Source organism: Amphiura filiformis, unplaced genomic scaffold, assembly GCF_039555335.1.
Source record: "Amphiura filiformis unplaced genomic scaffold, Afil_fr2py scaffold_21, whole genome shotgun sequence".
Classification (NCBI taxonomy): Eukaryota; Metazoa; Echinodermata; class Ophiuroidea; order Amphilepidida; family Amphiuridae; genus Amphiura; species Amphiura filiformis.
In genome coordinates, this window is record NW_027305485.1 from 1,794,516 (window position 1) to 1,810,930 (window position 16,415).

The 16,415-nt window shown below is 38.3% G+C and overlaps 1 protein-coding gene across 1 annotated transcript in view; it reads left to right on the forward strand.

Annotated features, from left to right (window-relative positions):
• LOC140143358 (uncharacterized) overlaps positions 1-16,415 on the forward strand; it is a 130,471-nt gene that overhangs the window by 45,027 nt on the left and 69,029 nt on the right. Inside the window, exon 4 of the mRNA XM_072165215.1 lies at positions 10,956-11,097. Within this exon, the coding sequence (XP_072021316.1) occupies positions 10,956-11,097 (142 nt within the window). The remainder of the gene's footprint in view (positions 1-10,955; positions 11,098-16,415) is intronic.

Sequence of the window (16,415 nt, forward strand, 5' to 3'; positions counted from 1 at the left end):
TTTATACCTAATGCCATTTTAGTGCTTGCTGCTTGGATGGTTCACCTAATGACCCCTTTTATTTTTCAATATGACTGGACAATTATTACTTCTGTAAACCCTGTCATTGGCTGATACACAAGATGGCATTTTCTAGTCCAGCAAATGACCTGTAAATCTTTTTAAACCTTTTTAAAGGAAATCTGAGACTGACCAATCAGATAAAACCTTCAAAACTTGTCAATTTGATATTGATTTTGCAGAATTTTTCTAGGCCAGTTCTGAAGACCTTTAAATCTTGTTTGAAGAAATTTAAGAGTGAACAATCAAATTAATCAAGATATCATCATGATCAAGTCTCAAAATTTGTTTTGCTGACATTTCTAGTCCAGTTGTAACCATAAGGGTTTTAGTTTTGATGATATGATATTGGCCTACATGTTGTGTAGTTTATCTGTCCAAGATCAGTGCAACAAGTTGAACTTGTCAAAGTTTTCTTTGATTCAGTAACATGATCAGGCAAGTTGGGAAGGATAAAAACTGATAGCAAGATAGGAGGGGGTATCAAAAACTTTTGATACCCCTCGTATATGAATATATTTGAAAGTTAGAGTTAGTGGTTGATCACTGATACTGACTCACTACCTTACAGAATGGGCTGTACAATTTGAAATCCACGTTCCCCCTGTGGAAGATTTAGCTAAAATCTTCCACAGAGGGAGTATGAATTTCAAAATTCAGAGGGAGTATGGGTTTCAAAATGATAAACCCTGACCAAAAAAAAAAAAAGTGCAGTGATTTATAGTGCGCTACGCACAGGCACAATGCCTAGACGTTGATCCACAAGCTTCAGCACACTTTAATTACACTTGAAGAACATAATCCCCCTGTGGATGATGTTTTCAAAATCTTCCACCGGGGTAGTGTGGATTTTAAATGGAATAGCCCAATTAGCAACTGAGAGAAATTTTGAAAAATTGAAACTTTATTATTTTGATTGATAAGCTCACACTATTAGGCCTCAAACAGACAAACAACAGCACTAGACAAATTAGCTCATGTGACATACAACATGAGAACATGATACTATCTTGTGTTGTCGTTCAGTATGTTCATTATTTTTATTTTACCAAAGTAAAGTTTGGATTCCATTGTCTTTGTATCAGTATATCAGTAATAGACAGGTTAAAAAGTCAAATCAAAGTAGGATGGAGATTTTCAGTGTACTATATTAACGACATTAACCTTTCTCAGAACTTTGCTATTGTCGCCAATCAAGGGTGTGATTACTAATAAATTTTGACTAACTTCCCCTTAAGATTCATGATATAAGTAAGACATCAACTAATTACCGCAATCAAATCAAATAATTAAATAGCATAACTAGTTAACTAGAAAAGTTCTTCTTTGATCCAAGCAAAGCCCTTGGATTAACCTGTTCAACGCAGGTTGGCAGGTGGCGACTGTGGACGACAAGTTTCAATTTTCTTTAAAAATGTCTGAATTGTACAATTTTGTGAATATTTTAAATCTGTATGGAAGATGCAATAAAATGAGTACAAACAAGCCTAGTATTGGTTCCGTGGTTTTTGAGAGTTGATGTAATTTTGAGAAATATCTCAAAACTTGGACCTTTTATGTTGGAGCCTATGGCTAGCATGCAGGGCATTAATTACCAGGGACTTGTGTATTTTTTTCTAGGGGAAAGAACTGGAAAGGTTCATTGCATTCAGAGACTATAGGATGGGGGGGGGGTACTCAAGTTTGGTTTGGGTAGGGGTGTGCCACTGAGAATTTGAAAGTGGACCCATCGATATATACCAAAAGTCAAAATTTTTGGCCAAATTTAACATAAATTGATTAAGTTTTTACAACTTTATCTCCAAAATTTTAGCTACAGTGAGGCAAAATTGGGCTATTTTCTGAGAAAAAAAACACCCATCCATATACCAAAATTGGCTTAGAAAAGGGGCCATTGGTATTCTAAAAGGCTGAAAATGCTACCCATGTTTGTGTCACCTCCCCGTATGTTTAATTGTACTATTAACCCCCGGGAATGCAAACTGTCTAGAACAGTTAAAATCATGAAAATTTTAACACCGCAAAAATACTGCGCTATATGGCAATTGATAACTTCATTTACGTAGGCACTGTCATACTAGAAACTCATAGTCAGCACACAGTTCTATAACCTTGTATAGTTGCATTCATAGAATGACATAACATTTGAATGTGTCGATTACATAAAACTCATACTCCACAGGTTGGAGTCAAACTTTTGAATGACTGTTGAATGGTACTATGTCACCGGGAGTGAGGCTATGTAGGTTTCATACCGGGGCTCACTATATAGCAAGCTAGACGACTGGGGGAAGTCACATCATCATTTTGTATCAGTGTATCACAGTAGTAACAAGCTTGTGTGTGTGATTACTGACAATCATCATGCCAATGATTGCAAGCATCATGCGGAGCAGTTTAAAACTACGGCCAAAGCGCCGTAGTTAAACATGCGAAGGATAATTGGAATATAGTAATGTTATGTGCTAATAGGCCACTGGCTATACCTGCTCGATATCACCTGGATCATGAGGAGGAGGGTGATGATGTGAGTATCTTGCGATGACAATTCTGATCGTCATTTTCTTTGAGCTGGGTGTAGAACTGATTCCAGGTCCTTGGTGGGGTCACATGCATGGCAGCAAAGCGTTCTTCAAGCGCGCAGCACAAGTTGTAGTGCCAGAGAGGGTCTGATATGGTCCCCTCAGCACTTAACAGCTCAAGTTGCGACAAATTTGTAGTATCAGAGGGTCTGTCACGATCGCCTGAGCATTCAACAAGTACTAAGCTGGGTCTCAAAACTTGGATGATGGGTGATGAACGTTTTGAGATGGGTACAGCACTGAAGTTTGTCTATTGTTATGACTTAACATTGTATATTGTACCACCCCATGAGAATAGCATTAGGGTGACGTTTTAGTGTTAGACTTATAGGATTACTGGATTAGCCCTTTTAAGGTTAGATTTGAGAAATTTGGGTTGGGATAGGATTATTTGGGTAAAAAAAAATTGTTTTAGGTCTTAAAAAAGCCATAGATTTATGTACATAAGATCATTGCCCTTTACAAAAAGTCGGTGACCAGTTTGGGCCAACACACACTTTATAAACCAATTAGCATTAGTAGCGTAGCCAGGACTTTTTCAAAGGGGGTAAGCAAAGAGGGGGGGGCAAGGCAACTTTCAGAAGGGGGCAAAATTTTATGAAAATTGTCAAAAATGGATTTAAAAGTACAAAAAAAGCCTATAAACTCTGAATTATTAGGGTGGTTAGCGGGAGGGGCAAGATTTCTCCGCAGGGAGAAGCTGCCCCCTTTGCTCCCCTTTAAGCTACGCCATTGTTTAGCATCATTAAGGGACGTAGCTATATACAGTCACAAACCCACCCTAGTTGGCCCACTTATCAGTGATACCTTTGCAGCTTGGATCTGCTCCCAGAGTTTCATCTGGGTAGACTCTGGGACAGTAAGCAGTAAGTTCCTTTCCCAGGGGCATTTCAAGCTAGCTAAATGCTTTCCCACGAGAACAAAAATAGACACTGTGGGGGCTCAAACTCATACCATTAAGCAGTTGTGTGCCAGTGTATAGCACCTTAGGGGCTGTGCAAGAATTATCAGCACCCCAACCGGCTCGCCAAAAATCGCTTGCCCCCCCCCCCTTGACCTGCCAAAAATTGCTTGCCCCCCCCTTCTCATCCCACCAAAAAATCTTTTGCCCCCCTTGCACATGCCAAATTTTTGGGATCCCAATTTGCAAACCTTAAATGGTCTATATATACATGTTGCGAGCACAGCGAGCAGGAAAATATGCATATTTAAGCATACGGTTTTCCTAAGCCTTTTTAGAGCATTTTATTTAAAAGGCGCCCAAGAATGTGTGCCAAAAATCGCTTGCCCCTTTCGGCTTGCCAAAAATTGCTTGCCCCCCTTTTGGCTTGCCAAAAATTTCTTTCCCCCCCCAATTTTACCCTCCCCCAGGGCTCATAATTATTGCACAGCCCCTTACCAGATGAGCTAACTGGACTCTTGCACTGACAAGCTTAAATATAGCCAAGAAACAGGCCCATATGCAGAGATGCAGAGAGGGTGCGAGAGGTCATCCCATCCCTCCCCCAATTTGCAACAGTGTTAACACAATACGTTAACCTGAAAAAAAACCAGGTATTTATGCTTTTTTGGTCAAAAAAAAGGGTCCAAATTTTTGGAAAGGGTCCACTTTTCACAAAATTGCCCCTCCACTTTTTTCAAAATCCGCACCTCCCCCTAAAAGAATCTTGCATACAGGCCTGCCGGGAAATATAGTAATGATATATTCCCATGAATACACAGTACTAAATGGTGACAGGGTAACGCAAAATTATTTATAAGTAGTCCGTTTCTTGTGTATTTTGTAGTCTCTTTTAAGCACCCTTGCAATCCAGGTTGGAGCGTCTTGCTTGAGTGACAGCCAAGCGAGCAGCACCCAAGCCTGCAACCAGCTGAAATTTTCACCAACCTAGATACTCCCACACATGTTGGTAGTTACCAGTTTCAAAGGCTATATATTTCTTTGAATAAGGGTTGGTGTAATAATCATGTGTAACCCTAGGGTGGTGAATTATAAGGGGGCAAAGATTTTTTGGCAGGCCATAATGGGGGAAGCATTTTTGACAGGTCAAAGGGAGGAGGGGGCAAATGATTTTTGGTACAGATGTTTTGGGCACCATGTGTATATTAGGCCCTAAAGAGGTGTAGGAAAATGTTTGCAACATGTTCAAATATATGCAAAATGTTTCTGCTCGCTGCACTCGCATGATATGATAGACAATTTAAGATTTTAAATTTGGGTTCCCCAAAATCTTGCATGTATAAAGGGGGAGAACTTCAACCTAAATCATGGGTCAAATAATTGAAAAGTCACCCAATCTAATGCTCTTTCTTGCTGAAGTGGAAGGAAGGAAGAAAGTGAAGGGAAAAGTTGTTTTCACCGGTGTGGTTTTACCCCTCGGTCATGGGGCACAGGCTGGGGGATAGCCAGCCATCTGTGTTAACCCTGCCTGGGCAGTGATTTGGTGTGTATGTACCTTTGGATAATTTATTTAATCACATTCATTGCCTGGGCCTTGCAATCGCTTTGTGTGGTAGATTTTGTTGGATAGGAGGGAGTTGGGGCCCGGGAGTTGGGGTTAACCCCAACTCCCTCCTATCCAACCATTGGTTTCTATGGGAATAAAATTATGAAAAGTTAGGGAGGCAATCTTTAAAAGTCACCCAATTGGGCTACCAAATGGGTTTGGCAACCCTGAGTTCACACAGTTACAAACCCAACTCTCATAAGGCCAAAAACAATTGTTTGGTTGTACTCCACCGACCGACCCAATATTTGAGTCTGACCCCGTTTTTTTTTCTTTTTTTTACATAAATAAAAAAAAAAAAAGAAGTTATAGGCCCCTAAATTTCTTTTTATTCAAGGTTGGAAAACAGAGAAATGCTGCTACTAAAAAAATGCTATTTCTTTTTCTAAGTTGGATAAAGTTTTTTGATTACTTTTGCTTCTAATCCGACCGACCGACCTAACATTTTTGGACCAGTTGTAGTACAACCAAACAATTTTTTTTGCCTAATAGGGTACCTGAGGTGATCGGGTATTAACTTGATTGATTAGGTGACCAGATAGTAGAACTCTTTCTATTTGTTACCATTGAAGGTATTTTGCAAGATAATTGATTCTCACAGTTAACAATTTAACAAACCTAACGTCATTATCAAATTTAAAAAGGCTACTAACTTGATTAAGTACATGACCAGATATAGTAAAATTCTTGCTATTTGCTACAAAAGGTACAGGAAGCAAGGGCAATTTATTTAGTTCTTTTACAAAAATTATTAAGATCACAAAAGTAATTACCATTATGATCTGATCAGGGATTGAAACACTATATTCAGTTCCTCTTTTAATGAACTGTAAAAACACAAATTAAGCTATATGCACAGACTTTTGCACAGACAGTATTTTTGAGAGCACATCAGACACACCAAATTGCACCAAAAATCGGCTATTAAAGGGAACAAGCAAAATAGTTTGAAATTGTTATATTGCAAAATCATCTTTTGCAGTTACTGCAAATTTGCCATAAACAGGTACAAAATAGGTTTATCAAAATCTCCATTTTTCTTTGAAAGGTGCAAACAAATCTCAAATGAACAGATTTAATTTAATAAAAACAAGCCAAATGGGTTCTCATTGATTTAATGAACACAGTCATATTCACAAAACTTGGTGACGTAATGTTTACTGCCTTAGAATTGTAATTTTATTAAAGTTTGCGTGTTTTGGCAAAAGGCCATATTTCCATGAAAAGAAGTCATAACTTTCAAACTTAAGTAACCTTACTACTACTAGGTTTGAGGCAAGGACTTATGACATTTGTGTTCTCTATTCATTAGGCCAAGTAAAATAAAAAACATGTTTCACGTCCAGGTTTTTGAAAAAAAGGAGGAAGAGGGGGCTTTTTATTTTTTATCGCAAAATAGGTGTAAATACCCATAATTAGAGCTGTTTTAGCGTATCATGCAATAATGCCTGGAAAAAGGAGGAGGCCTCTTTTTATTTGTTGTTCTGAGAGATAGGCCCCCTCTAACTATCACAAAACCTTATAAAAGTGTTTCTTGTATATTAGCAAGGCTATAGAAAGCATCTATACTTCCTAGACATACTTTTTGAAAAGTTATAACTGAATTTCAAAAAATAAAAATAAAATTGAAGAAACCTCAAAAAAGGAAGCGGGGGGGACGTGAAACATGTTTTATTTTTTATTTGGCCTTATGTTATAGTATGTACTAGTCATTCCAAATTAGTGTGTGCAAAGGTCTGTTTTTTATGGATCAATGAGTTATTCAGTGTAATGCAAAAGTAGTTGTTGGAAGTGGAGATCAATTTTGATGGGGAGAAGTGTGGGATGAGGCTGGCAGTTTGGTCACCCACCTTTAAGTTCAGGATCCTCCTCCTTTAAACAGTGTTACCATAATTGTTTACATCCTTGAAATATCATTGCAAGCCTAAACCAGTTTCCAACCCTCCAACTCTTCTCCTTCCCCATCTATCAATGCTATATAAATGTACCATTTGACCCAATTCAAACAAAATGAGCACGAATTGTAATGCCGGCAATGGTGTACTAAAATGGGTAAGTGGGTATTAAAATACCACCTGAGACTTAGCCTGAAATGCTTTAATTACAGTAAAATGAAAGTTTTTGTATTATATACAGAGCTCTCCGGTTTTATTCAGAGTTCATGGATCGAATGGTGGCTAAACACATTGCGTGCATGTGTATCATTGAATCGGTGACAAATAAACGATGTGCATATTGCTATTCGTCTTACGTCTTCAACCATAAACTGAGCATTTCGCTATTAATTTGAGTCTAAAGTGTGAATCATTTGATTGTGATTCACGTCACATATATAAACGGGAGTGATAAAACAACAATTTTGTCATCATTGACGGCGAATGTGAGGGGCGTAAGTCAATTAGCTTCCTTTCAGTGGGTTGAGGAACACAGCAAACCAAACAAGCATCATAAACATGTATGATATTTATAGTGAAATAGTAAATATAGTATATGATATATAGTAAAATGGTAAGCATAGACTTGGTCAGGAAAGAGATGATCGGTGAGGCATGTTTATTGGCTACGAAGATAAGCAACATTTTGCCATCTTTTTTTTTCAATGTACTTTCTCGTATCAAGCTTTTAATCTTTCCCCAGAGAGGATGATGCAACTAGTTTGTTCGTTACCTGGGTAATATCCCCATGCACCAAATTGATCATATCATTAAGAATTTTTTTTTTAATGTTTTGCCAACAAGTTAATGGTTTCAGTGGGTTTGCTGTCTGCAAAACCATGAAAACTGGAAAAGTGCCAAATGTATCTCACCTATCAAATTCAGGTTACATGTAGGTCTACAACAAATTTTGATTTGATTTTAATATCACCCAGCAATGGCGGCACCAGGAAATTTGGGGGGGCATTGGGGTAAATGGGGGGGCAAAATCAACAAATTTTATGCAAAAATTGCTACAAAACAGTGGAATTGTTCGTCATGTTGGGTTTTTACTGAGGGCAAAAAAAGAGTTCCCCTCACCATGCCGCTACTGTCATCCATTTCAATAAATATGAAGATGAAGTCATAAATACAGGTAAATAAAATATTGAGTATTAAAATGCTAAATGTCAAATATTGCTCACCTGTATGTAGGAAATTGAATCTTCTGTATGGACAAGAACAGTATTATCCCTAACAAGTGTATCAAAGTTTGGACTAGCTCCAAGACAGTTTGTGATGACCATTGGTTTGTGTGTGATAGGGATGTAGGATTTCAGCAATAATACACTTGCATGTCAGATGATGACGATAACAAAGTTGTCAAAAATTGGCCCATGTATAGAGCCTGAAAAAGGTGTATGATTGGCCTGATTTGATCCAGGGTGATCTGATCATGTCAGATCACAGAATTAGAGGAGGAGAACCGAGACTCGACCGCCATCTTGATTCCAGAATGGAGCAAATATTTGGGGTATTTGGTTCCTCTCAGAATGCACTTGAGGCATTTGTTGTCGTGCAAACGTGACATTGGTGATGAGCGCATTTGAGAGACGCGCTTTTACGACCTTTTTGAGTACCAAGATGCTTCAGATGAGATGCAGAATTATTTTCGTTCATCTCGGCGGACTGTCATCAAGGACCCGAATACCACCAATTTTCTCCTTATAGCTTACGCCGCGATTGTATGTGGCGGTATATGCTTTATATATTTGGGGGGGCTTTGGGGCAAAGCCTCCCGGGTAAAAGCCAGGGTACCAAAGCGAAGGGGCGGCGGAAGAAGAAGGGGTGGCAAAAAGAGGGGCGGCAAAAACGAAGGGGCGGCAAAAAGGAAAAGGGCAGAAAAATTTGAAAAAGTACAAAAATTTTAGAAAAAATGGTACTATACATCAAAATGTGTTGCTTTTAGGGCGCTAGCACCTAAAATCCCTAATTATTCAGTTATGTGCAGTGCGCTGGGCGTATACAAGCATAAACACAAAATTGATAAATGATCAACAGTCATGACAACAAGATGGTTGACCCATATGGTCGTTGAGCACATAGAAGGAGCAGAGACTCCACCTCTTTTATGTGCTTGATCATTTTCGCATACCTGGGCATTTATTTTAGTTCCACGATATGTATATGGATATCCAACATATTGGCTTGTCACTTCTAAGAACTAAAAAAGTGTACCTCGATCTGACTCTTCTTAGCAAAGAATAGACTATGCCATAGTCGAATTTTATTAAAAATATGTTATTATTAGTCATGATGAACCCATTTCGTTGAACTCAAAATTATACTGATGTTTATTAAAATTAAAGTATTCAGTAGTAAAATAGTCATAAAGAGTTAAAAATATCAGATGATTAGTGACAATAAAAGTAATTGAATGCAACATTATCTTGCATAATTATAATGGCTCACTTTAATACTGAACAATTCTGATTTTGGAATCTACCAGTTTATTGATAGCGAACCCGAAAATCCGACTATGGACTTTGAATCTTAAGCAGAACTTTACCCCCGGGACTTTGCTCTCTAAAAACACACTGTCAAGCATACTTGTTTATCAGTCCATTATTCCCATTAACCACAAGTACTAAGCAAGGTATTTAGTACAAGACGCGCTAGATGTTTGATGAGAGATTAACTTTCGCGTCAACACAAAAGCGCCGCAAATACCACAGAGAGTTGTGTGGTGACTGAAAAGATCAGATACAGATGTGAAAATCTATCAGTTGCACACAAATCAATATAAATCAGAGTTTTATGCCTTATGTAATAGCCAGAGTATGCAAAATGGGCAAGTGGACTACGGAGCAGTCTAAGCAAAGAAATGAAACAAAAATTGGTATCTTTTAAGATATCAATTTTAAAAACATTATCTTTAACTAATATCACGGGTACTATAATCTGCACAATGCATTAGGCATAGATCACAAATAACCACAAACTTAAAAATCAAAATAAAAGTGCATGCACATTGCAAAACCTTTCGAGGTTCACTGTTTTTTCCCCTCCACAAGACACATGTAAACATGGTGGATTCTGATTTGCACATTTAATTTCTATCAAGAATTTTTGCCGGACTAATTTAAGCTTTGACAATGACATCCAAGGCACAAATTTGTAAAAAGTTTGTTGTTCTGTTTAAGTTGATTTTAAAATTGCTTAAATAACAGTACAGTCAATGATCATTTTGTTTACAATTTAAAACATCAAATTCCCCCAAATTTAAATTGTATGAACCACAATGTGAAGATCAAATAATCTATTGTTTTTAAATCTACTCCTCCTAAGGCAAAAAAAATGTTTTATTGTTGTTTGACTGGAGACTGCAGTCCCAACCATTTTTTAAAGTTTTTTTTAATTTTAAAGAAAAAATGACAAAAACTGAACAAAAAAATCTGCCAGAAAAAACAAACAAATAAAACAGTCATGTGTCTCAACCCACATCTTCAAGCTCCCTGCTTTAGGTACATTTTATCGTTGTAAACAGTTTGTCGTCTAACGGAGGTGAAAAGTTGTCCTTTTGAGTTATTTTAGTCTGTGAATGTTCTACCAGATTGTATTTCTGCAGTATGGCACTGGGATCTAAAGGTATTATAAAACAAAAAGGGAAAAAAACCCAACCCTATGGATCTATGGACAATTAAAGAATTAGCAATAAAATCGCTAAAAGTGACATCTGATTGAAAACATACAAGCAAATGAATCGGCAAACAAATGAATCGGCTGAAAGAAACACCCACATCAATATTTATTGTGAAAAAGGTGTACAAATTTTGACTTTCAAATTTCTTACAATTTTGTTTCTTCTCTTCTTGCCTTCTGTCATTATCTAGGCCTTTGAAGTTGCCGAGAGGGAGCTTGGTATCCCAGCCCTATTGGATCCCGAGGATATGGCAGCTATGATGATACCGGACAAACTCTCTATCATGACGTATGTGTCCCAGTACTACAACCACTTCAAGGATAAGAAACCAGGTAAGGAAATGCTGTATAATTAACCAGCAATTGTGTCAAGGAAGTGTGGTAATTGCCATGGGGCAGGGTGCTACCGTGCTAGACTAGTGAAGTTTGGTTTAGGTAGGTGTTAGAACTACAGTATAACTTTCGGGCTCTGTTGCTTTAGTATACTATACAGAGAGGGTGTGTCGCCTTGGCTCACAAAATTCTATATACACAAGCACTGGTCATCCGTATACCGATGCGTGACCACAAACGTAACCGTCCCGGCTGAAAAATGAATCGAATATGGTACAGCAAGAATGATCACATCACGTACGAAACTGCAATTAGGATAATGAAAACGACTGGTAAGCAAGTCTAAGTATTCTAATTAGAAGTTTAACAAATCAGAATATGATCCTAGTATCCAATTCTATGCAAATGAGTTGAAAGAGGTTATGTTAACATGTTCAGTGGAGCGAGTTTGCCTCCGCTGTTAAGTCTGTGAGGGCCACAGACTACGGCTAGGCATATGTGTGCTGGTGTGCCTTTAAAAGTGGACCCACGGCTATACTAATTTTCTAGAAAATTTGGACCCATTGCTATACCAAAAGTCCCAAAAGCTTTAGCCAAATTTAACAGAACTTACCCGAGGTTTTACAACTTTTCACCAAAATATTTGGCCAGTTTTAAAACTTATGACTACAGTAAGGTGAAAAAACGTCATATACATGTATAGTGGAAACTGGTTGACAGTTTGGAACAAGTCTAAAGGAACACAAAAAGGACTCTGAAACAATTGCGGAAAGAAAGTTCACAAGAGCAAACAGAAAAGAATCAACCATAGAACAGCACAAATCAGCCATTATGGTCCACATAGCTCAAGAAAATCATATCATAGAATGGGAAGGGGCAACAATCCTCGACAAGGACTCAAATGCTTTCAGCAGAAGAATCAGGGAAGCAATCTACATTTGTAAAAAAGAGGACCAATGCAATCAACCGCGATGAAGGTCTCGTAATCTATCGATCACATATACGATCCACTGCTTAAAACAAAACCATCATCACTTTCGGGAAATGTCAACAAGCCGTTTAGTGGGAAAAGCAGTGGACTAAGTCACTTGTGATCAAGCCATCAGCCCAGGGCTGTAGCAAGGTTGAAAAATGTGGGGCGGCCATCACAAATGTGTGGCGGCCAAAATACAAATATATGCCCATTATGCCTCAAAAAGTGGGGAGGCCATGGCATCCCCGGCCGCCCTGCTTGCTTGAATTTTCCATCATGATGTATGTGTCCCAATGCTACAACCATTTCAATTTCAAGGATAGCAAACCAGGTAAGGAATTTAAAGCTCTAGAATTAGCCTGTAGTTGTGCCAAGATCATGATCATGAAGATTATGATCTTCAATTTTTCACATCTTTAAGCAGTAAATCAAGGGGAAGCAGGGGCCCCAAAAGTAGTGGGTATGGAGGCAAAATCCGGGGCACTTCAATTTGCAATGGATATAGGTGTAGGGCTGGCACTTACGCACTAAGGGGCATTTGGTGAGAGCCAAATGTAAAAAATATGGGGTCATTGGGTGAGAGCATGATTTTTGGCATTCGGTGAGAGCAAAATGTAAGAAATATGGGGTCATTGGGTGAGAACATGACCTTTTTTTAAATGGAATCTTTGGGTGAGAGCGAAACAGCGCAACAGAAACCTCGAAAATCAATTTCTAGTTCTAAATGGCTTCAAATTTCTTTGTTTTATCAAAATAAGTGACAAAATCAGTGATAAATGAAAGTTGCTGTTAAAATTGAACTTGTAAGGGTCTTTGGGTGACAGATCAAATGAAAAAAATAAGGGTCTTCGGGCAAAATCTAGATAGGCCTACCTCCATAATCTCGATGTTGTTATTCTTTGCCAAAAGTCATGAAATGAATAGTAACAGCTTTTGGGAAGGATTTCTGGGGTTTGTTTTATGCCAAAATAATGAGATAAAATGAAAGAAAATTCACTTACTATCTTGGCGGCTTAATTATGATGTTCTATGGGGGATTTTATTTCTTACTAAGATATTAATTTAGCATTGTATCCTCAAGCTAAATAAATTTGGTTGAAGCCGATCAGCCAAATCAGCATTGAAATTTGCAATGCATTGTGGGACAGTTTTTGCGCTTTTGGGACACTTTTGTTTTAATTTTCTACAAAGATGAAAGTGTCATATGAGGACTACTTTAAAGTTTGGTTTTTTTTTAAAGGAAGAAAATCACGCCAATAATTTGGGTGGATGTCAACTTTGTTTGTTCAAAATGACCATTTCATTTTTGTTTCATGATCTAAAGCCTATAAGTCTACTTTTGAGACACTGAAAAACCCTAGCAAATGCGGTATTAAGCCGAGGGAAAGGCTACTGAAAGAGTCAACAACTTCTATCAGACAAAGCAGACCCCCAATTCATGAGGGACAGGGCACCAAACAAAATTCAACTGATTTCAATTTGCATCACAACTAGAGAACTATCAAATACTGGTTTTACAGGAAATGTACTAAGGAAACCACAATTTGTTGTTTACTCGAGTCAGCACAAGGGCTTTAAAAATGGGCACAAATAATATCCTTTTTGATAATTTTGCCCTAGAATGACATATTGTCAGATACACTTTGTTTATAAGGGCAAACTGCAGAGTTGAATAGAGGGCAGAGGTAGTGGTTCCTCTCCTTTATGACTGTGAAATGTATTGTGTACTGTTCCAATCTGTCCCACTGTACAGATATTGAAAATCTAAGTGCTGAGCTGTGCTGTCACTGCTGACTAGCAATACTTTCGGGCTCTGTTGCTTTAGTACAGTGACGTAGCGTCATTGGTGCACGGGGTGGGGGGGCACGTGCCCCACGATCTGAAATTTCAAAAAATCCCTTAGGAAAATTTGCCGAAAAATGGCTTGTGTCCCCCAATCAGATCCGTGCCCCCCAATCATGGTCAGTGCCCCCCATGTGATGACCCACGCTACACCACTGCTTTAGTATACTATCCAGAGAGGTTGCCTCGGCTGCTCACGCTCATTAAGTCTGTGAGGGCCACAGACTGTGGCTAACTGCTGACATTATGTGTAGTGCAGTCATCCTGGAGGAACTGGACTGATTCTGATGTCCTTATTTACCGATTGGATGGTTCCGACATATGCAAGGAGAACCTGGAACTGGCAATAGACACGAAAGGAAGAATCATACACATTTTTATACAATTTCCATTCAGGGGTTGATTCAGAAAATAACAGTCACATGCACCACTGCAGTTTTTCCTTGACTATGGGCTGAATATCACAAAATTTTGCTCGCACATGTAACCTTTTACATGCACAGAACCAATGTTACATGCATCTATGCATGTAAAGCTCCTTTAAATCGAACCCTGTTTCCATTCATGTTTGATCGAAATGGTATATTAATGGCTTTAATCTGAGCATAATTAGCCTCGTTGTCTGAATGGCAGTGGCATAACTACACGAGGCGAAGGAGGATAAAGTGTACATATATACATTGATGTACCAGACTAACTGACAGTACCTAATATCCTAACCACTGTTCCTCCCTGTTATTTCCCACAAAATTCAGATCAGCCTAAAAATATAGCAGCTTTTTAAAAATATAATTTGAGTTCTTGCCAATGCAATGACAGAAGGATCTATTTTAGTATTCAACAAAATGTGTGACAAACACTACACCTCTGTGCATCAGCTCACCAGCTCATGTGTCAGAGCTGTAAAAAGATACTGTCGATGTGAGCAGTTTTGCGGAACATTAACTTTCACTCTCAAAACTTTCACTCGCAAAAAGTGTAAAAATAAAAATGCAGAAATATGTTTTTTATAGGTTTATACATAAAAAACATCCTCCAAATTGTGAATTTAAAAACAAGCAAATTATTTCAAAGTTGGGAAAGCACAAAAAGCACACATGCGAAAATGACAATTTTTACAGTATCCTTTGGATAGAACATAGTAGTCACATGCAGTAGTCGTGTGTCACATGCGGGCTACTAGACGGTCACATATCATCTTTCTAGGCGTTGTGTATGTATCTAATACTAAACACCCTGTGAATGTATTTCCTGAAAAACAGTACGAGATAACAAATGTATGTTTGAAATATTGCAGTGTTGTTGGGATCAGGGTTGCTGGTGCCATGGTTATGAAGCCCAATGGATCACCTACTTGACTCTTCTTGCTCTGGGCCTCAAACCTTGTGTGGTGATTGCTGCAACTACTGTATTCAGGGATGAATGTTCTGTTATACATGCATTTTCTTTATGTTTGCAAGTTTTTCCTTTCTTTACGATTGCTGTTTGCTGTGGTTGATTTTCTTTAACGTTATACTCCTAAAGTAATCCACAGTGGCGGTGCCTGAGGGGGGGGGGGATGGGGAAAAATCCCCCTGTTGCCCCTAGTAAAAACCCAAAATTATGAAAATTCCCACTTTTTCTCCAATTTTGCGCAGAATTTGTTGATTTCCCCCCTGAAATTCACCTTGCCCCCGAAAAAAGATTCCTAGCATCGCCATTGGTAATCCAGTTGAAATCCACGTATACACCCCTATTACATTGAAGATGTGACTTCAATCCTCCATACAGGTAGTGTAGATTTCAAATGGGGCTACCTGAACTTAGGAATCTGGTACACCACTCCTGTTGTACACCCTCTGATTATTTTGAGAATGTTGCATTATTATTGAATGAAGCGCAGATCATGTATTTTAAAACCTACATGTAGCCTAAGTCTCCTTCATTCCTTCCTTCCTGGCCTTCCTTTCTTTTTCTTACGCAACCTTCATATATATATTGTATAAAATCAGAATGAATTACATGTATTGAAATGAACAGATCTAGCAACACTTGATGCATTTTATAATGTGCTTCTATTTACGCTTTCTAAGCAGCGCACTGACTGGTCAAATGTTCAACTCGAAGTTATAAATAGCCCCAATGTTCACGAGATCTGCATGCTCTCTTATCTCTTATGACATAAGAATCAGAAAACGCATACATTTGTATAAAATCATGTGAGCAATGATCATGGTGATTTTGCAGTTCAAGTCTTGATAATCGATTGCTTATTGCAATTTCAAAATGTTTTATCAAAGTCATTCAGTGTGAATTCAGATTAGGAATAATTGTAAAAGTATAGACAGCCCAAGACAAGAAGGAACTGGATAAATCTAGGGGGTGTCATTATGTGTATTTCATTAACGTAACCAAGAGGTCAAAAACGGTGTAATGTGTACACACGTACAGTTTGGACCCTGGGTGGGGGGTGGGGGGCACATCATAAATTTTTGGTGGGTATACTCCCTGGAATTTTGAGTTA